The following is a 24,316-nucleotide window of genomic DNA, read 5'->3' on the forward strand; positions in this document are numbered from 1 at the left end:
ATGATTTTGTATTACACAGATTTTTATCAATACAAATATTTTATTGTTGTTACTAATATGACAAATTATAAATACAAGGTAATTTTTCTGATAAACATCTTTGAGCTATTCATAATAGATAAATACATGTCTCCTTGTGTAAAAATCTTAATCATTCGAAGGTTAAGCGGTTGATTCCAGTAATTTTTAGGAATTTGGAGGGAAGGAGGTGCTTTTTGGGGCACCTGTAATGCTCCCCAAATTTTAGAAAATTTAGAAAAAATTTTAGAGTATTTTATTTATATGAAAGAAGTTAATGTATCTCCTTTCTGCCAGTCCTTTTATATAAATAAATGCTCAAAATAATACCATATAGACGTCCTATCTCTTTAATGTAGAATCAGATACTACAGGCAATAGAGAATTCTTGTTCATAATGCACTAAATTACAGGAGATATTTCTTTTAAAAATAGGTTTAGTATCACGTACTGAATGCACATGCCCAAAATCCTTGCAAATTTTAAGGGCCGACATTTTTGGCCTATATTTTTGAAACTGTGCACTTTAGAACTAGAATGGGAAGTAAATTATTTATAGATAATTAAATTTCCCAGTTTTATAATTAATAATTATTTTTGTATCATTTACCGCTTACGACTTTTACGACTATTTCGATTTATTTATTGACTATTTGACCAATATCTCTTCTAATATAATTGTTTAAACAATAAAATGTTAATAACTTAACTTTTAAATCTACAAATTTCCTTTAACTGTTACTCTATAAATTTTTTCCTAAAATTAATAAGTTATAATGCGTTAATTTCAAAAATCCTTTGCCTTTCAATAATTTAAAAATGCATATATTATAAAAGCATTTCTGCCTCCAATAGAAAACTACCAGCAAGTTCAAGCCTGACATGGAAATTATTTTGATCCAGGAAAATGCCAATTTCACCGCCCAATCTACTAGAGTGCATCTCATGCAAATGCAGAACTTTCTATGGCAGAGCCTGAGGTTGCCGAAAAGCAGGGCTGGACTGAAAGGAATCTATGAAAACTGCATGGAAGAAACGCACTCTATTCAGTCCAAGATAATCTTTAACGTTATGATATTGTCGTTCACTACGACGAATCATTTCGTTCAAATCTGTATATGCCATTGAAAAAGGTGACGAAGAGGAAGAGGAAGATTTACGAGAGTTGAATCTTTACCGCTTGCTAAACGCACGAGAGTCGAAGGAGATTTTTGATTTATTTTCTGTTGTATATACGTTTTGTAAATAAGTTTTCCATGCATTTTTTAATAGATTTCCCTTTTTCTTATCATTTGTTTCATTATTCCATCAGTATATAATTATTTTTTTAATACTAATTGAGGGCCGATTCCAGGTACACTATTATTTTTCGCAGGTCAGAAGAAAAATTATTTATTGCTAATTATTTCACTATGAATGCAAATTATAATTATTCACGTTAAAATTTATTTCCATTTTTGGCCTAAAGTGCAAAGCTACGGATATAATGGCCAAAAGGTTTTTCTCCAAATGGCGGAACTTCTGCCCTCCATAATAGTAAGGATTTTGTGCATGAATATTACTTTTTCATTATGGCCTTGATTGAGAGTTCAATTGCATTATTATTACGTATGTTGAAACAGTTTATCATTTAATATATAATATGTATAGTATATTTAGTTTAATTCTATAAAAATTTTTTTGAATAGTTTTAATAAATTAGTTTAAATAAAAAAATAACAATTATTTTAAATAGAAGAAATACGTGAGCAGCAGAGCACCGTCACTAAAAACATATTCCACACCCCATTTAATGTTTCGTTTTGTTAGATTGTGTATAGTACACTTAACAAGCCGGAAAATGTAAGAAGTGGTGGAGCAGCTCCGAATTTAAAAATTATTGTGTGTACATGTACCTTAGACCTTCAGGAACATTCAGCCGCACTAGTTTCTGCAGCATAGTAACGAAAAAGAGAAAATGAGCCGATTTATAATACACTCCACCTCTCCCTGTTAATTTTGATACAGTGCATAAGTCTATATTTTTGGAGAAAATACGACTAAGAATGATATTCCATGCATCAAGTACTAAACATAATTAAATACTTGGTTTTCACTTTTTATTTCATTATTAAATTATTAAATATCTAAGGTAATTTTCAAATCATTTTTGAAGGGTTCGTATTGTTAGCGACATTACAAAAATTCTAGAGCGTATTAATAACAGCTAACTTAGACAATAGAGAGAGAATAGTTATAGCCGAATTGTTATGATAGCTGTTAAACTGTTATTACAAATATCACCAAATACCGTTCTATATCACTAAAGATAGACTGTTATCACAAATATCAGTGCAGACTTAACGACTTGTGTCTTCTGGAAATTTAATAACAAACGAACAACTTAATTCGTCAAATAAAGATTTTATCTTCGAATTGGCAAAATGGATTCTTGAAATTTTTTAATTAAATGTCACTTTAGGTATTTACGATACAAGTGGCACAAGAACATTATTAACGTACGCATACGAAATCTGTACAACGAGTGCGTAGCACGAGTTGAGAAATCGCAAAAGTATGTTAGTAATGTGTTATAACACGTATATCATCGTACAAAACTTTATCTACGCCTCTAAAATGTGAAATAAATGTTTATTATAATTTATAATTTGTAATGAGTTATTGAGAAACTAGAACATTAAAAAAGATTACTATAATAATTTGTTATTAGTTTAGATTTTGATAGTAATTTGACTATTTTGATTGTTTGAGTGGGATAAGTAGTTCTTATCTCACGGGCGTAAATAAATATTTTATCTAAGGACACCCCACTAATTTTATGAGAATTGCTAGATTTTATAATGCGAGATTTTGTATATCCTAGCACCCTGATCAAAAGTCTCAATGAGCACCACTATCCAAATGGAAACGCTTTTGAGTTATGGGCGAATGTCAATAAATACTGTATTACTCTTATTATTTTGTGTGTAAGAGTGGCTATCTTTCTTCACTTACACGACATAAAAAAAAACAAACAATTGCGTAATCAATACTGATATTTCAACAATTAACTCAGTCAATTGTTTGTTTTCACTTGTTTATTAGTAAGATACGGCCATAATGTTACTTCTTACTATCCCATCCTCCCCAAACCTATTGCTACCTATAAAATCGTTAGGGACTCTTCCGTTAGGTTCTTAGACTGAATTACCAATAAATTTTCGTAAATGATATGATACATTGTGTAGGATATAGAAAATCAAGAATTATCCTTGAGTTTATATTTAATAACTATGTATTAATTTTTTTGGCGAATGTGTGTGACTTAGGTTTTTCTGTGTATATAATTATTTTTATTTCTAAGTAAATTTTAATTATTATTAATAAAATAATGATTTAGGTATTTCTTTTTTTTTTTTTTTTTTGGGTCAAGATTATTTATCACTTTTGGACAAAATAAACACTAAAATAAATATAACTAAAAGAAAAAAATTAGATACTTTTTAATAATTTTAAATTAAACATTTATAAAGCTAATACTAATTTGAATATATGTTGATTATTGAAGGTTAACAGATTTTTTTACGTAACTTTTATAAAAAGAAAGATGAATTAAATTACGGCCAAATTTAAATTCTTAACTTATAAAATATTTACTTCAATATAAATACTTTATCTGATTCTCTCCATTCTAGCTATAGCCACTCAAAATTTGCTCTTATTTTTTATTGGTTTTTGTTTTTATTTTACAGGTCTATTTTGCTTTAAGATGTGATCCAATTTACCTCTATAAGTAGGTAAACCAGAGTATCGAAAGTAATTCAATATTTTCACAGTTTTCTTATTAGGGACGTTGTAAGTGCTTTTAAAAGAAAAATAAAAAATAAAAATATTTTTAGAAATTTGAAGCCACAGCCAGACTATACTTCTAATTAAAAAACTTCTTTTCGATGATATTTCCACGGAAAATTTATTCTTTATATAATAGTATTATTCAATTCGGGACTATACGGGATAATCTTAAGTTTCGGATATGTATCGAAAATTTGGTTTTGTATAATCGAAAAATAGAATAAATCTAAGCCCTATCTAAGGTGATACTTCACAGTAGTAAAGTGACACTTCAGATTCATTTATACAACAAGGAAAAATAAAGATACTTAAAACGGTTTAGTGGTCATAAAGATGTTTATGAGTTCTATGAACCCAAATAAAGAGTTGAAATGGGTATAAAATTAAGTTGCTCCAACAAAACTCAATTATTGCTACCACTAATGACATTTTTCGAAATGATGCTTCATTTTAAAGAAATTTTTCATTTTGTCTTCATATTGGAAAGATAGACAGTATAAAAAAATTGAAAAAAAAAAAATCGTGATAGGCCCTAAGATCCAATTCCATTAGCTCCCTTTACAATATAATTATTCTAGCTGCTATACTACCTTCACTTCATACATAGTTTTGTTTTTACTTCCTTAAAAAAGGACAGGAAATATTATAATCGCAAATCTCAACATTTTACGTTTAAAACTGATATATGGCTTAGCAAAATACTCACCGATAAGTATCTTGTCGTGTTTTGATAAAAGAGGGCATCTCTAAAAGTTTTTCACTTCCCAGGATAGCAAGTTCTTATAATGAGTCCGATTTCTGAAATTGAAATTTTCAACGTATCTCTACGTTTCATGGTCTGGAAAATGCATTAAAAACAATTTAACTCTTTATTATACTGGGAAGTTATTCTTGTGAGCCTCAAAAGCCGCACTAGATCCACTCCACAGCTTGTTTATTCTATTTTAGACTCCCGGTATAATACACTTATATAGAATTTGAAATAGACTAAAAACCATGATGATGCTGTGTTTTTACCAACCAACCTATTATCAAATTTGGAGAAGCATTCTCTTCCTATTTATAACAATAACAATACTAAAAACCTTTTTAGAGACACATCCTTTTATCAAAAGTTCAAAACATGGAAGTAGTGATTTAGGTAGAATGTGATCTATGCCATATAAAACAAAAAAGTCAACTTGTAAATAAATTAATAGTAAACAAAATTTTTTACTATATGAAACACCAAAACTTGTTATTTTCAATTTACTTGAAAACAAATGCACATTGCACATGGATAATCATTCTTTACGTTACTAGCCTTCTACTAACTGAACTGTGTCTGCATATAATTGCTAGCTCATGGACAGCAATATCTGTCGGGAATACGCATTTTTTTTATTGTGCAATGAAATATCATATATTTTTCCCATATATCTGGCATTGTACTTTATAGATAAAGGCCAGGCGGCGATCACGCTTTTTATAACTTTTGAATGCCATTTTCTAATACATACTATTGACATGTACCTATTCATTATATTTATTTTATTTCTCATAGTAATAATAATGCAAATTTTAATTAATTACAATTTTTCTAAATTAATTTGCATACAAAAATACTATGTTTATAAATGCAAAAAATGTTTTTAGCAATATTACAGTGTTTAGCAAATATATTATTAAAGAATATATAATTGTTATGTCGCATGTGATAATGAAATATATATTAATAAATTATTAAAATAATAATAAGTAGTATAATAATAAGTTATCATATTGAACGTGCCCTATGGCTTTGATTTTTAAGAGGGTAGCCCAACAAGATACTATTAATTTGTTTTTTTTGTTCCAGTTAGTACACTGCGTGCATTAATAAATACAGCGGCGTAGATGGTGGAAAAGGGCCCTGGTGGATAGAGGAAAAATGCGGGCCCCCGATCGTCTTTCCACGCTTCAAACAACAATGTACTTGACAAGAAAAAATATTTTGTATACAGATGAGATCAATAGACGAAAAAAAAGAAAAATTTTCAAAAAATTCCAGGTAAATTCACAATCTCTTATGCGCGCTTCAATTTTTGAAAATTCCCCTATAACTTCACTCAAATCCAAGTATGATTTATAATCGCAATTATAATCAATAGAAGTTCATAATAAGATATTATAGTATCTATAATGGGTCAATTCAAACTTTAGTTTAGAAAAACATTCTTTACTTTCGAAATATCCTTGTGGTGCAACCTGTTTCATATATATTTTATCATTAAAAAAACGTTAAAAATAGCATATGCTTATCATTAGACACGACTGGGAACAGGCCCAGGGCCCCTGAGTGCTCTGAGGACCCCCAAACATTCAAATGAAAAAAAAAGTGAAAAAATAGTAAAATAAATCAATCTGATGGAATAAGTGAGCATGCGAGTTTCAATCGTAGATCTTTAAAACCACATAACTCAGGGTGCTTACAATAAATACAAAGTAAAATTTACTGTAAAATTCAGATAGTCGAAATAATTAAAGAAATTTCTGCCCTTATATGGAGCCCCTATGATTTCAAGGTCCCTCAAATGTTGAATCCAGCCCTGGATGCATGTATCGAAAGTCTTATTAGGAGTTTTGTTATTGTTCATTAACTGAATAAAAAAAAAGTATTGTAAGCAGCCTCGAGGCTCGCTATCTTCGGAAGCTGACCGCTCCTTTCTTTTCAATGCTTAGACAGCCCTCAGGTTCACTGCACCACTTATGGTAGCTACGCCACTGAATAAATACACTAAAAAAATGTAAATTATAGTACCCTGAAATGTTCTTATGTTTACACAACGTAGTAGAGGTACACCTTGCAAAAAGAAAGCGAATTTTTTACACCGTACACTTGGTGTAAAAAAGTTCATACCGAGGTACAAATAGAAACATACTTACATCTCGTGTCCTCGCTAGTTTATGACCTTACATGTACAGAAGTACTTTCAGTATTTACAAGTGTTGACAGTATACCTAATTGATCATATTAAAAAGGTCAAAATATCCTTGAAAATACGGAATATTCTATAAAGTCTAATCTTGTTCCGCTGATAGGTTAGCGACAGCTTTTCCTCATGTATAAAATTTTACCCTCATGATTTGTTAAAAAGTTTTAGAAGCGAATTGTGGACTGTGGTGCAAAATGGCACGTAGGTCGACCGAGTTATCTACTCTTATTTTCCGCGATGTTGGTTGTTGTTGTTTCCGTTTGTCTCTTCATGTCTACCTAGATTTTGGGGGTTTATATTTCCCCCTATTTGGGATAGAGTATAGGCTGACCAATAAGTGATATTACAGTCTCGACGCAGCCATTTATCACAAATTTTTCACGAGAACCTCCCGGATCAAAAATATTTTTTCTACAAAGTGATTAGTAGATATTTTTGCAGAAAAATTAGTTGGTTGAATAAAACACGTTACAAAATTATGTAAATTTTGATCTGGTTATCTATTGAATGATTAAAAAATATTTATTACAACCTTGGTATATTAGTAATATAATCAAATAATGTTATTTTCAAGAATTGAATTGGGGTCTCCTACTTTATTATTTCACTAACACTGAATCATATAACAAGCCTTAGGAAAAAATAAACTAGCCGTGTGATAGGGATTTTGGGGACCAGATCTATTTATAACTTTCCGATTCAATAAGTTATTTATTATTTTGATTGTAACTGTCAGCGATTATCTTTATTAACAAGCACCTAAAATTCATTAATAGCTATACTATGCTTAGCCCGCCCGCTAAGCCTGGTTATATATATTATATAAAATTTATTGAATCGGTTAAAATCGTAGTTTTTGAAGCATTTTAAAAAACAACAAAATACATATTTCGAAAACTTGGTAAGATTTTCCCAAATTCTGGCGAGAATTGACCCAAAGCCATTATCCATATACTCTTATACGGAGTTATATTGTGGCGCGGTATAGAAAACGTATAGACAAATCAATATCTTATCACTTAATACAAAAAATTAACAAACTATGCTATAAAAATGTTCTTCGTAGCTTCAATATTGCTAAGCGTTAAAAACTTGGGGCTCAACTTAATATACTGCGATGTATTTCATATATCTTATATATATAGGAGACTTTCTATAGATATAGATAGATAGTCACTCATCACGATATCTCTGGAACTATAAGACCTAGAGACTTGAAATTTGGCAGGAATATTCCTTTTGCCAAGAAGAGGTAAGTTAAGAACGGATTTTACGAAATTCCACCCACAAGGGGGGTTGCGGGGGTGTTCATGAATAAAAAATTCATATTTTTCAATTATGGCTTTTAATAGTTCAAAACTTGGTCAGAATGTTTTAAATTACATTTAGAAGATTTTTTTAACCTTCGGAGGGTAGAAAGGTGTAGCGAGAAAGTGGGAAGGAATTATCGAATATTTACAAATATACTTAAGTGGGATATCAAATAAAAGAGCATGACGTGTACATTACAAAACTGTTATCCAACGCAAGGAAATGTGGAGGGAGGGGTGCAAGTGGAGATGTTGCCCAGCAAAGTGGGCGGGTAACAGCTAGTATTGTATAAAAAGAATCAGATTTGTCACATGCTGTTTTTAAATAAAGTTGAGTGATACCATTCTGGCTACTGGCCTGTATTCTAAGCTTAGAACTAAGGTTAAGAACTAAACATAAGTAATAAACATGAAAATTCAGTAGAATAACTAACGCTTATATTTATAACTAGCTGATTACTGCCCGCTTCGCTGGGCACACTAACCATTTGGATGAGAATCTACACTTCTTTTATTAACAAAATGTTTAATTTCGATTTGATATTTATTGTAATTTTTTCAAAGTTTAAATAGGAAAATATAATGACAGCCAGTGAATACACAGATTTCCACATCACCCATGAAGTACTGTGTATTGGGATGCGTTCCCGTTTTTGTAATTAAATAGTATTTTATTGTCAGTAAATATTAAATAATTTATTTTTATAAGAGTAATATATCTTATTTTACAGAAATTTTTACAAAATTGGCCGTTAGGACTTTTTTTTTCATTGTTTATTTTGAACGAATTTTTCTGAAAACAAATCCGTTAGGATAGGAATTCTAATTCTTAGAGGACTTCTATGTCACAAAAAAAGTAAGTATGCGAAGTTTGAAGTTAATCGGATCGATAGTTTCAGAAATTTCGTGATGAGTCAGTCAATGGTAAATCGCTTATATATTCCGTTGAGATAGGAATTCATATGCGAATAAGTATGCGAAATTTTTAGTTAATCAGACGGATAGTTTCGGAGATTTCGTGATGAGTCAGTTAGTGGTAATTCGCTTATATATTCCGTTGGGATAGGAATTCTGTAAAATCTGTTCTTAAAGAACGTATATATATATATATATATATATATATATATATATATATATATATATATATATATATATATAACTGCGACATTAGTGTACCCCTTTTTACAGCAATTAATAATTTTGAACCTCATATTGGTAAAAAAAAAGCGTGAGAACAGTTGAAATTAATTAAAGCTATAATTTTGTACTCTGAATCAATATGATATACAAAAAACATGAAACAAAGTGTCAATTATAAGGGTTAAAGTCTATTGTTTGGAAAAACCTTGTACCTTGTACTGCACCAATGGATGTTTTGCATGTCAGCGGATGTTGCAGAGATGTCATCCAACAATGCCGCGCAGAACTACAGCTACGCTAACTATAAACACAAGCATAAATATAGTAAAGATCGAAATTCTGATACTATTTTAAAGGTTTTAGACTGAAAATAGTTAGAAAATAGTAGTTAGCCAAAATTTTCCTCCGCTGATATATCGTACCTGACGTGATTATACCATGTATATGAAATATACCAAGGTATACTAAGTTTAGTCACAAGTTTGTAACGCTTAAAATATTGATGAACAAAATTTTGGTATAGGTTCATAAAATCACCTAATTAGTCCATTTCCGGTTGTCTGTCTGTCTGTCCGTCTGTTATCACGATTACTCAAAAACGAAAAAAGATATCAAGCTGAAATTTTTATAGCGTGCTGAGGACGTAAAAAGTGAGATCAAGTTTGTAAATGAGCAACATAGGCCAAGTGGATCTTGGGTCCGTAGGACCCATCTTGTAAACCGTTAGAGATAGAACAAAAGTTTAAATGTTCCTTAAAAAAAATACAACAAAATTACATTTTTTTGAAACATTTTTTCGTAAACATCACTGTTTACTCGCGTGGTCGCAAATTAGGTTCAAATTTTTTAGTATGTATTATATCAGGAACATGTGTGTGGATATATTTCTTTATTTACATGACTTAAAAAAACAAACGATTGGATCATCAACACTATCAATACATGGTATTTCAACAATTAGTCAATTGTTTCTTTTCACTTCCATTTTGTCGTTATAACCGACGTCTTTTTATTCGGTATGTGTTTTTGAAAAAGTTGTGTGTTCTCCACTAGCTTTTTTTGCATCCATTTTTAAACACCTATTCAACGACATACAGCATGATGAAGCTCAGAAATTACCTACGGATTGTTACTGAATACGTAACCGGAATCCTGAAGTTATACGTACAACCCAGCCCTATGTTTATGCGTATGCCACACGCATCTGGCCCATTTTTTTTTCAATTAATTTACAATATTAGATATACTTGAAAGTATGTAAAAAAATGATCATAAAATTTTTTTAATCTGAATATCAAGGACCAAAATTAGGTAGTAACTAAGATTGTGTAAAAATTGCTTAAGGCGTTTCGGTTAATAAAGTTACAATAAATACAGTTTAGTGTGGTTTATTGAGTCAATTAATCTAATAATAAATATGTGTGTTTCAGATATGTTGAAATATTTTTAAAACTAATTTTACCTCTATTTAAATCAGTATTGATTATTAAATATTTTTAAACTGATTTTTTTTTTTTTAATTTGTTCTTTGTATAGAAACAAAAGTACCAAATTTTATAGAAACTATTATTAAAAAAAAAAACCATAAGAAATATTAATATTGCAAATATTTAATGTGAGATTCATTGCATAAATATTACAAAAAATGCTTCAATTGTACTAAAACCAAAAATAACAATTTTGGTATGAATCATCTTTAAATGACTAAAATGACTATACGTAAAATCTTCAAGCGCTTATATCATAAGGACGTGCAATAAATACGATATATTTTCAACTGAGCCCCCTAGCACTTTGAATTTCGTTATTTATAGATGATACACACAAAAATTAATTTTTAGCTTTTAATTCAAAAATCTTTTACTTTTTTTAAAATCTTGGGTTTTTACTTAAAATTTTTTACTGTTATAATATTGTATTGCCATCCAAATTATTGCTCTGCGATTTTAAGTTCTCTATCTCATTGGGAAGTAACTTAATTTTAAGATTTGATCTGCAAATAAGAACTAACCAACTAGCAAACAAAGTTAAAGAAAAACTTATAAACATAATATAAAATATGATAAAATTTTGAACGAAAAATGTGAAAATGAAAATAGATTCTTTTCACAAAATTAAGGAAACAAATTTTTTATAAACCTACCTATATCAAGCATTTTTCATTTTCAAGATATTCGACCATGAAGTTTTGCGACAAGATATTAAACCTATTCTCGAAATATGTAACGAAAATAAAAAATAAGCTTCCGAAATTCGAAATATATATATATATATATATATATACATATATATATATACATATATATATACATATATATATATATATATACATATATATATACATATATATATATATATATACGTTTATGTGCCTGTCTCTTAAACTCTCAAGCGGTCTCAATTAAAGTCCGGTTTGAATAAAATTTGGTAACAAGAAGGGTTTTGCGCAAGAAGGGGAATGCGCAAAGCAAAAAATTTAAAAAATTTTTTTTCATAATAAAAAATATTTTTTGTATTTTTAATCTGATTTAAGCAAAAAAGTACCCTTGTGATTTTTTCTCTAAATGTTTAGTTTTCGAAATAAAAATGTTGAAAAATTAAACATGCAATATTAAATTTTAAGAAAAATGTCTTATTTTTTCAATCTTTGAGGAAATTCGTTTAGCTAACACAGCTCCTTCGCTACGAATTGTTTATTATTGTACTTACTTATATGTAAATTGAAGAAAATTATACTAAAGATATTTAATAAAAAATGATATTCGATATACCATTGATATTCAATACAAAATTTTTTATACGTCATTTACGATATTAAATACCTAAGATTTATTGTTAGTTTACAATAATACTATTTAATAAATGTTTACCAAGCCTGGTTGCTTATGCTTAGATAATATATTAGCAACATGAAAAAAAAATGGCACAATTAGTGTAACCACTCCCGAAAGGCTCGAGTCCTTGCAAATTGTATAGCTTTAAATACAGTATATAAATATACAGCGATCAAAGACTCTCGTTTTTTGGAATTCTTTCATGATTATATGTACTATATAATTCAAATTCGAATATATTATTCAAAATCATAATTTTTTTCAAATTATTTTTATTTTGGTTCAATAATTGAAATTCGAATTTAAATATTCTTGGACTAACTTAATTTTCCTTCAATTAAGTCGAATAATTCGAAAATGATATAAATCAAAATTTTGAACTTTCGATCCATTCATGCATCTCTAATTTTAACCCTATTACTTTATCTCTAAAATCAGCTCATTAATTATAATTAATTTATTAATAATAAAACAATAAAAAATGTAATTAATTTTGTATTAATAAATAAAAATTAAACTAATTTAAATTATTCAAATATAATAATAATAATAATAATAATATAATGAAATATTTTACCTTTATTATTAATTTTTAAGGATTCCGTTTTTCTATTTCTATTATTCAATTTCATTAACTTTTCATCAATGCCTGTTGACATTTTCTTTGAATGATTAAACAAATAATAATCATTATTATCAGTTCCATTAAATATAACTTCAAATACACTCTGTTCCACGTAATTGTTATAATCATTATTATATTTTTTAAATATTTTTTGAACTATTTTTGATGTAGATGATTTGTCTGTACTTAATAATAATTCTATATTAATAAGCACAATTATAGAAATAATTAATAAACGTAAAGACATTTTAACTTTTTTTTAAAATAAAAAATAAAAAAAAACAAATGTACAATAATTTTTATTTTAATAAAAATAGTTTTTAAAGTATCATTGTTCCAAAACAATATTTTATTGTAATAAAATTATTATTTACACACATTTAAATTTTAACTTTGTATTGTTGAATAAATAAGACAAATATTGAATACTTTGATGTCACACTCTGGAACAGATCGTTCTTATATCGATATTAACGTTTGCACTCTTGAACACATAATGTTATGAATATAAGTGTAAGTAACTTCTTAAGCGAATCAAGTAATATAAATATACCTGAACCATTATAAAAACATGATTATATTTTTATATTTTAGATATTGTATATGAATATAATATTCTTAAAACATTAAATGATGGAGGGGTTTTCATTCATCAGTATTTTAAAAATAATATATTCAAGCAATTAGATAAAGATTACATGCAGTTTGAATTTACAATTCACGACCAGATACGAAAATTATTTTTGTCACGAAAATCGAAACAAAAAATTAGATCACTGAATTGTAAACTTTTAAAAAAAAAAGACATTCATTAAATTGCAATATTAAATCTATCAGACAATGGACTTCGTTTTATTATTGAATGTCGAACTAAATAATTTTTCTATTTGACATTCGATGACCTTCTTGTTAGATTTACAATAACGATAATATAATGTAGTTAAAATTATTGTTATATTTGGAGTCAGCCAAGGAAACAACTCTGACAGAACAGTTTGTAACATTAGCTTGGCTGACACCGATTGAAAAAATAACAAAAATTTTAACTACATTATATTATCGTTATTTTTTTACTTTTATGTGCATATTAATTTATTTTGGAAAAGTTTTTCTTTTGAAGTCAGTTTTCTTGTTGTTGTTTTTTTTTTACTTTGTGATTTTTAGTGCATATGAACTACACTAACTAATTTGTCACAAAAAAACAAAGAATCATCGAAATCGGTTGGCGTGATATTGAGTTATTCGTCCTCTTATCGTGCATACTTAATGAAAATTTAAGACTTTTATGGTTTTCTTATGGATGCCGTTGTCAGAACTGGACCAAAATGAAATAGAACTACAAGGGAAGCGCCAGCTTTCAAATAGAGAAAGAATCATCAAAATCGGTTCACCCTGTCGAAAGTTCTTAGGTAACACACATAAAATAAAAAAAAATACAGTCGAATTTATAACCTCCTACTTTTTTGTTTGAAGTTGGTTAAAAAACAGATTTTCACCAAATTCAAGATAATCCGGGCAATGCAAAGCTTCTTGAAGTTGTTTGAGGAAGTTGTTTAATAGAACACAAAAAACCATAAACAAAGTCTCCACGGTAGGCTTATCACAAAAATTTTAAGGCGTGCGCCTGAGGTCAATAAAGTTTTGTTAGATAGTACAAGGCAGATTACCAAAAATTGAAAATTAAACAAATGGTTGTACCTATACAGAATTAGATTTCTTTATTGCATACAATCACATCAACCAGGCGATTTTAGAATTCATCCACTTTTTCCGATTTTCAGAACACGTAATAAAAATGAACTTGAAATAACATTATAAATATACATAAATACCGCTAGTATATACCACCCAAAACCTAAAGAAATTGCCTATTTTTGTTCTGTGCAGTATAAGTGTTTCAAATAACGATATTTCGAAACAAACGCAGTTGATATTTCTCCATTCGTATTCGTGAACAAAATTATAGAAAATAAATTACTATTACTATTAGTAAATCGATAAATATAGTAATAATGATAATTTATTCAATCAGGAAGTTATTGAGCTGGATACTAAGAGTCAAACCCACCCAATCTAGCCTGTGTGCTTTTGTTTTATTCTGCTTTGAATGCTACGTGAGAATTTATTAATGTTATTTTTTATGTGAACGTGAATAATGTCATTTTTAAGATTTTGACAAAAATTGTAATGAAAGAAGTAAGCATGTAGAGAATCGAGTTAATCAAATTGGCTCAATCTTTGATCGAGACGCATGAATAATGGCTGGAAACTGCCATATTTCAAAAAAACTCCTTCTAAAAGTGAAATTTTTTATTAGATTTGAAATATGTTTAATTTGTAAAAAGCGTGCAGGCTTTGGGTACTTGAATGTTATATTGTAACGATATTATAATACTTAAGTTATTTGCGCTTCCACCATGATCAATGTGTATTATTAGTTTATTGATTTTATAGCGGTTAAAAGACAAGGTCTTTTCGGTATCTTTATTCTTTTATCATTATTGCTAAAACAATAGCTCATACCTTAACTAAATAATAACCGAAAAAACCCTTAAGGGGCGGTGTGCTACAATGGACTTTACCATATACACGTATACCCATTAAAAAATTAAGCCTCCATATGGTTTACTTAGTTTCAAGACATTTGTTCCTATCTACTTTTTGCCAGTTATTACTGTTTGTCAATTATGAATTAGAGTGATGTTTTAATTGAACCTGAAAACTTAGATCGTATTCGATGCCAGTACCAGATGCGTGCCTTTGCAACTAACATTTTTAAAGCATTTTCCTCGATTTAATTTATTTATCAAGTTTCAAGCACATGTAACAACTTAAAAAATCACCATGTTTACTGTATATTGTCAAAGAGTTTCTGTAAAATTTTGTTTTAAATGATCTGCTTAACGGCGAAATTTATACTGTAAAAAATCCAATAACAGACAAACAGGAAACTGAAGTATCGAGCCTTTGCCTAAAATTTTGTTTATTGCTTTAAAAGATGCTCGAGCCAAAAAATTCGAGTGAAATCAATTTTTGGACAACATCAATAACTACGAAAATATGAAGGATTTAAATGTAGGTACAAATTAAAAGAAAGAAAAATAACACTTGGTGACGTCATGTAATTACCACAGAGACTGCATATCAAAATTTGTTTTACAAGAAATAAGATTAAGAAAAAATTATTGAATTGCTTATATCTTTTATGTTTTCGAATTTTGTCACCTATTCTCGCACATTTAAAAATTTTACAAAGACCTCTTATCAACATGACAAATCTTGCATTTTTAATCATCATACCTTCTTACTTATTGTGTTGTTTACTTATAATTATGCATATGATATTTACATCATGATCTATTCGATTAATTTTGATGTAATATGCTACATACAGGCGTAAACTAAATATTGACAAATATCTTGTCTAGTAATCTTAATTAAAGAGAATTGAAAAAAATACACTCGAACCAGGACTCAAACCCGGACTTCTTGGATTCATGTCAAGCGCCCTACCAATTAGGCTATTCGAGTTCTAGACACGAATGCAATTTTTTCAACTCAATGAATTTTTTTAATTTTCTTTATCCACTTATTCATTATTATTACTTATTGTTGTTGTTTACTTCTAATTATGCATACGGTATTTACATCATGGTCTATTCGATTATTTTTGATGTAATATGCTATTGGAAGGTACTTATTACCCGTTAAACTGAAGAGAGCCATATCGAACTTTCGGGTAGAAAATTGGATTTGGTACATGAACGCGACAGACAACGAAAATGTTTACGGCTTGTTTAAATCATTCAATATTCGAGAAAAAATTGCAAAATTCAAAGAAATTTTTTCGAAATGATGATATTAAAGTGAAATTCATCCATAATACTTACCCATTCAATAAATTAATGAATGATTTATTCATTTAGTTAACTTGAAAAATTCTTTAAATACAGTGCTTATAATGAGTTTAACAAAGGTAAATTTTGTCATATTATGTTGATTCGTAATATAGATATTGTATTTTACCAAAAGACAAACCGTATAGTCCGTAGTATATTCACAAAATACGTGCTAAAATACGAACACAGTTCATAACAAATGAATCCAAAAGATCCCAAAACATGAAACAAACTTTTACGAAAACTCCAAACCTATCATTTCAGAACGGTTATATCTTAGCTCTTAAACACAAACGTTTGATTAGAGTAGTTAAAACATGAAATGGACGAAAACCCAAAATTTTTTAATTCATAATTACTATATACTAGCATATACTAACCCTATTGACCACATACTACGTAAATGGTAAAATAAAAATGTACTTCTTAGGTATTAAAAGATAGGAGGTAAATGCGTAAGTTAGCTTATAGGACATACCTATGCAGTTAAGTTACAAATTTAAATTAGTAACCAAAAAATTGTTAATAATAACCATGAACTAAAACCAAAAAATTACGATTAAGTGTAGGTACTTTAAAAAATTAAATTAATAATATTTTATTTACTAACTAATTAATTTTAATATATAAATAATTAGGCTATATTCTTCAATAAACGTGCATGTACAAATGGCATGCAAAATATGCTTTCCTCCGGATATCGAATAGCTGAAGTAGTACAATTAGTGAAATTTCAATATTTTGTTGGCATTGCGAATATTTCTTAATTTTGTTTTGCTTGCGAAATGGTCTATTATGGTAATATTACATCATCAGAAAAAAAAAATTATTTGCCTCTGCCAAAAATTCTGCCACTTGTGGGTACTTAGAAGCACAGAGTTTAAGAAAGATGTAATCATTTAAATAACATGGAAATGGAAAAAATTTAATTTTGTTACTAAAGTCACCAACCTCGCTAATAATAATAAAACTTAGTTGGATTACCCTTGGAGCACTGATTGATTTTAAGAATAAAATCTCCAAAAAAAAAGGTAAATATAACAAAAATAATGGGTACCAAATTCAAAAGGCGTAAAATTTTCACATTTACCACATAAAGCGAGAAAAATGTGTTTGAAAAGACATTTTCAGTAAGTACTTTGGATTTTGTATGCAAGCCATTATGTAAACTGAAATTGAACGTTACGTAAACTCCTACATCCATATAATGGTAGATCCACACGATACCTCACACCTCACAACTTCACACAGACTTCCAAAAAAATCACTATTCTGAAGTCAGAATTTCGATATACTTCCCCCCTACTGGAGTAATTCACCCCCCTGGTCCAAATTGAATATTTACAGAAAATTGCAGTGCTAGGTCAACGAAGGGCGAAAAACCCCAAGAAGGGGGAGTATATCCCCATTTCTTCTTCAGAATCGTGATCTAACTTCGGAATAGTGATCAGAGACCCCGAAAATCCCCCGAGTATACGTTTCTGGTACATATTTTCAAGGTTTTAAAATATTCAAAAATCACCTGATAAATGGATTCTAATGATTGGCCTATCTGACCCATAGCAAAAACCAAAACTTTCTAGCGGTAAAAAGTTAGATGTAGATTCCGATAAATGGACCTTCCTGATTATTTAAAAAAAAAACTGGCTCGAAAATTCTCTATGAAATGCTAAAATGACACGACTATAGGTATGATATTCATTATGATTTTTTACTTTTTTCATGTGTACTTTATGATTTTAATCAAGTAAGACATGAGAACTGGAGGGGTTGTTTACATGAAACCGAAAGTTGAAATAATAATACAATTCTAGGACGTAAATGCCTCTTAAATTTTTTGAATCCGATTCACGGTATAATTAGCTATTGATTAAAATAGGCAGCCAATCAGAAGCATTGTAACGAAAAATTAAAATCACTCGACTCTGACTGAGACTGACTAATTAATGATTTTTGACTGACTAATTTAAATTAAAAATAAATTATTAAATAATTATTAATGTTATTTCAAAAAAAAAAAAATTATTAAGTATTGAATAATTTATTAATTTTAATAGCAATAAATTAAAAGCTCTCCTCTCTGCTCAAACTGAATACTTTGCTGCTCAAACTAAACATTTTAATTTTTTTTATAACAATAATAATTATTCACTAATTTATTTTTAATCTATCAAAAATCATTAATTAGTCAGTCTCAGTCAGTATTTCAATTAATAGCTAAATTGAAAGGGACTTAAAGTGTGTGGTACTTATGGAACACCCTGTAAATTTCAGCTTAGGTGGTTGAAAACATTTTGGTGGTTGAAAACATGACTAGATGCCCGTGTTAAAGTTAATAGACTAGATTCCCGTACTAAAATTTTCGGGTAAAACCACCCACCAGGAATCATGTTGAAAAAGATACTCCTATGGATATGTAAAAGTAAGTATAAGCACCATTTTGTCAGTTTTGCGCGATACAGGTGAGTACAAGTAAGAATATGAATGTAACACCCCTTGGTGTTTCATCCCCACACCAATAAATATTTACGGCGTTGAAACTAAATCCGATATCTTCGATACCGAAAGTTAAAAAAAATTTTATCTCCCGTCAATTTTCGAAGCTCTTCGAGCTTTATTTTTGTCGAAATTTATGTAATTCGCTTCAAATTTTTATGGAGAGTTAGTATTAAGCAACGCCGTACGTATTTGCTGGTGCAGGGATTAAACACCAAGAAGTGTGACATTCATATTTTCATCTGTACTCACCTGACGCCATGATGCTTAAACTAACTTTTACTTATAGGAGCATCTATTTCAGCTTGATTCCTGGTGGGTCATTTCCCTCGAAAAATTTTTGCATGGTAATTTTGGTTTGTATCAAAAATTTTGAGCGACATCTTAAATATTTTTTTTAAAGTTGTCCCATGGCTCTTTAAACATGATAAACTAATATATTTTCATAGAAAGATCTAATTTGCTTGCACTATATGCTGAATTTACGATTACAATTTAAAGCTTATTACTTAAAGCATTAGTTAACAATGTGATTAAGTCAAGTTCTCTGCTAACATAAAAGTTTTCTACCTACTTCTATAATAAGTTGAGTATACCTATCTACTAAACTTATTTCTTTAGTCGGGTCTAATATATAAAAAGAAATTAATTTCACTTTTAATTATTTATGATACGACTTTAATATGACTTTATTTTTAAGTCAAGGACTTTGGTGAGCGTAATAAAGCACAATTATAAAGAGAAAGAGCTATTTCAAAACAATTACACTGCATACCTTCAAAAAATTTAACTAAGACTATTCATGCGATATGATAATAATTTTTATGTTATACAGTTTTAATTTTAATTGAGAATAATGTGTACAGTCATAGAATTTTAAAACATAATAACTTTTATTTTCGTTTACCACAATCAGAAAAAATTGACGATGAAACATAGTTCAAATAATCCGTGATGGATACAGCCTTTAGGGACCATACCATAAACTATAACTGATTAAGTAGATATTATGATATGAAATATTAATTTTAGTGACTATATAGAAATTTCAATTTTAGTGTACTTTCAATACTTTCCCGTTTTTTAGTTCATTAACCGTTTTGACGTATACGGCTCATTTTATTCGTTATTAAATTTGAAGACTATACCGATAATTAGAAAAGTCTAATAAATACAAAAAGTCTCTAAATTATGTGAAGGAAGAAAATATGCAAACGCAAAATGTGTAATTTGGCACAAATACCTATTTTCCTCAAAGATAATAGGAAAATTTTGAAAATAAAATTAAACTTGAGGAAACCCTTACCCAGAAGATTTCTAAGGTCGCTTAATCTAAATTCAGGTCGGAAAACATAATATTATTTAAGCTGATATGCGAGATGCATATCAGCATCATATGCGAAAAGCATGAGAAGCATGAAAATTTTACTTATTTTTTTGTAGATATAACTCAAAAATCGTACGTTCGGTCGAAATTAATTTATTTAATATAACAAAAAAGGGCGTAAAATAACCAACAGATTCGATTTCTTTTCGTTCCTGTAAGAATAATATTCTCTGAGTTATGGTTGATTGAATATGGTATTTTGTCTCGGAAAAAGCTCGTGATAAATTTTCGTTAGCCATATCCCGGAAACTAATATTTTTATATTAACACATTTACAGGGAAGTATTGAAATCGTTTTGCTTTAATGTGCTTTATGGTGATATCACATCTTTTTTTGATTGAATTTTTTTTTAGAAATTGAATTATTTTTAACTGATGAAGGTGCCATTACTGGTATCGACAAATATGGCTATGATTTGTAAAATCGAATTTTCATGTTATAGCGTTTAGAGAAGAGTTACACGGTAAGGTAAGAAATTTTTTGTGGACATCAGTCAGTATCTATGTGAACACATTACTTATTTGACCATTGAGAGAACAGTAACATTAGCAATAGTTATGGCGGACGGGTTAATGCAGTATGGGGATCAAGTACATGATAGCCCTATTCAATACTGTAATATTACTTATACTAACATAGGTACTTTAATATCTGTCTCTATACCTTACCAGCATTGTAGTAAACGCCATACATTAGGTAGAAATTTTTATTAGAACGTTATTCTTTATAAAAGAATAAACAATTTTAATTTACGCAAAAATTTTTCGAAAAAAAAACTTACTTCACTTTATAAAAAATAACGTTGCAATATAATAGTAATATTTTTTTCTATCTCTTACTAGCTACGAACAAGAGCAATTCTTTAATTAAGCTTCCTGCAATAATATGTAGGTAACACCCGACTGCATAAAATTTCGCATTCTGCGTTAAAAACTACTTTTTATTTTAGGTAGGACAGTTTAAAACCGCCCAACCTATATGAATATTACAAAATTTTAGATTTGGATTTTCTAGGTGAAAACAATAAATTTTTATCAGTTAATAATGATAAGCAAGAAATAAATTTATAAATATAAATAAAATATTTACAAATTTTATTTTCACAGGTGTACAAGGTCAAATATAGCATATATTACATATTCCAGATTTAATCTGCCGTGTTTTATTTAATATGTCACAAACAAAGAATTAATTATCATAAATAATCTATTAATTACAATATTATTAATTAACATACAATATGTGCGAGCGCAGATAAAAAACGTAAATTTAAAAACAATTAAAACTATTTTCCTTACATAATAGAATTCATTTCAATTTCTTACTGTTTATACCATGTATATGAAATATACCAAGGTATATTAAGTTAAGTCCCAAGTTTGTAACGCTTAAAAATATTGATGCTATGAACAAAATTTTGGTATAGGTGTTCATAAAATCATCTAATTAGTCCATTTCCGGTGGTCTGTCTATCTGTCGTCTGTCTGTCCGTTGGTCATCACGATTACTCAAAAACGAAGAGAGATATCTAGCTGAAAATTTTAAAGCGTGCTTAGGACGTAAAAAGTGAGGTCGAGTTCGTAAATGAGCGAAATAGGTCAATTGGGTTTTGTAAGCCGTTAGAGATAGAACTAAAGTTTAAATGTAAAAAAATGTTCCTTATAAAAAACTAAAAACTTTGAAACATTTTTTCGTCACTGTTTACCCGTGAGAGCGCATATTATGCGCACATTGTATTATTATATGGGTATATCAGTTATATGTGTGTGACAAATATGTATGTGTAATGTGACAGAGTAATCAACACTGTCTATCCATGGTATTTCAACAATTAACTCAGTCAATTGTTTTTTTCACTTGTTTTTGTTTGTTTTTCTTTTTACTAAATCTTATTGTTAGCGGTTACTTAACCAAATCATCAGTACAGTTAAACCATTTCCTGCCAGCATATGATGTCATTTATAAATAAACTTCTAGAAATTCTTGTGTGGTAGATAGACTTCTTAATTATGCTTAATTTATGCTCTTTCTGTAAAAATGTTCTCATAAGTTGGTCATTCTCTTTTACTGGGCTAAGACAATTATCGGTTTGTGCGGACAACCTTTAAATAGAACGCATATCAATTTTTTGGTTATTTTAAATTTTCTAAAATTTCTAAATTTTCTCCAAAACACGAAAATCTAGGTGTTGTAAAAAATGCAATTGTATGCAATTTTACAGACACTGTGAAAGACAACGCACCACTTACAATAACTTTCGTAGAACTGGTTAAGCATAATTAATCTAATAGCATTAAGCAATCTCTAAAAGCGGTAGACAAGCATTTATCAATGATATCATACTATGCTGATCTCAGTAGAACTAAAGTAACCTGTTGGAACTGAACAGTTCTAGTTCAGGAACTGGATTCTTAAATTCACGATTTTATTGCGTTTTCACGGTTACATCTAGGATGCTTCGCTACCGATCGCGCACGGCTTTTTCGAAGCACCTGTTTTGCATTTTCCCTAATTGTGTGGAAGCTTTTCATTATTTTGACACGCAAATTTGTTTACAATAACATTAAAAAAAGCTATATTTTTGCGTTAAACCGTGTTTTCTCGTAATGTTTCTAATCGGTTTAACTTTAGCTTGTCACATTTTTTTCGTTTTTCTACCTCCATAACTCTCTTTCTTTATTTGTTTTATCAAAATGCAGATTTTGCAATAAAAACCAGTTTTTTTCACCTTTCCGATTTTTTTAAACAACTACCTACACCCAAATTTTTTCCAAAGTATGTTTTTTTTAAAACTATTATTTTTCTCTTCGTTATGCCGTACAGAAAACAAGAGTAAAAAAAGGAAAGGAGAATTATTTTAAATTTTAAACTCTTTTGCTTGTACTATTTTATTAATTTATAATATTATTTAATTAGTGAATAAAATTTTCAAGATAACTGTTTTTTTAGTATTTTTCTTGACCTTTTAAATGAATTAATTAATATGCATTAAATAATACGCTGCAAATCACTAACACAAAAATTTATTCTTTAACTAAATGTGAATTTATATTTTTTTCCAGGCTCATCTGTTTGCTTGACTAATGCGAATCGGGGAACAGGTGAGATTATTAACGTGCGTAATACCCATTTCGAAGCTTTGAGATAATTCTCAAGTGTTCTACTTTCATTAAGCACTCAGTGGAATAAGCACTTACAAGTGAGCGAGAAGTGGGACATGGAGTTTATTTTTATTATTACTTTTATTATAAATCTAAGTTAAAGATTTTCCGACAAAAAAAAACGCATTAACTCTGTCAAGTAACGGTTGCATTAGTCTATATCTAGAGCAAGATCTAGATATTTCTTCTTATATCGTCACATTTATCGAATTAGCTGGTATGTGTAAGTTTCAATTAAAAGACATAATAGGGTCATTTAGGATATCGAAAGATAATTGCATCCGTCTGTTTACCTTGTAACGATTTGAAACAATAAAAAAGTTGCGCCAGCACCAATTATATCTACACATTATTTCTGCCATCTCCGCAAAACTTTTTTATAAATATTAAATTATTAATATGATGATCTTAAATAATAATTGACAAAAATATTAAAGTATAAATCTTTGATAGAATATTTATTTTGGAGTAAATAGAAGTATTTTCATTTAAGAAGATAAATTGTGCCGTAGTAAAAAGTAGAATTATTTTTATGCCGATCATACAATTATGTAATACACCATAGCATAATTTTTAAAATGATAATACCTATGGGATGCATATATATAGCGGAACGCATCCCATAATGATCCCCTTAAGAAAAAATGTAGTTTATAGTCA

The 24,316-nt window shown here is 28.8% G+C and overlaps 1 protein-coding gene across 1 annotated transcript in view; it reads right to left on the bottom strand.

Moving 5' to 3' along the window:
- Nucleotides 1-12,877, bottom strand: part of LOC123306118 (O-acyltransferase like protein) — a 39,233-nt gene extending 26,356 nt beyond the window's left edge. The window contains exon 1 of the mRNA XM_044888001.1: nt 12,665-12,877. Coding sequence (XP_044743936.1) covers nt 12,665-12,746 — 82 coding nt within the window. The 5' untranslated portion in view covers nt 12,747-12,877. The remainder of the gene's footprint in view (nt 1-12,664) is intronic.
- Between the last annotated feature and the right edge of the window lie 11,439 nt (nt 12,878-24,316).

This window comes from Chrysoperla carnea, chromosome 1 (genome assembly GCF_905475395.1).
Source record: "Chrysoperla carnea chromosome 1, inChrCarn1.1, whole genome shotgun sequence".
Lineage (NCBI taxonomy): Eukaryota > Metazoa > Arthropoda > Insecta > Neuroptera > Chrysopidae > Chrysoperla > Chrysoperla carnea.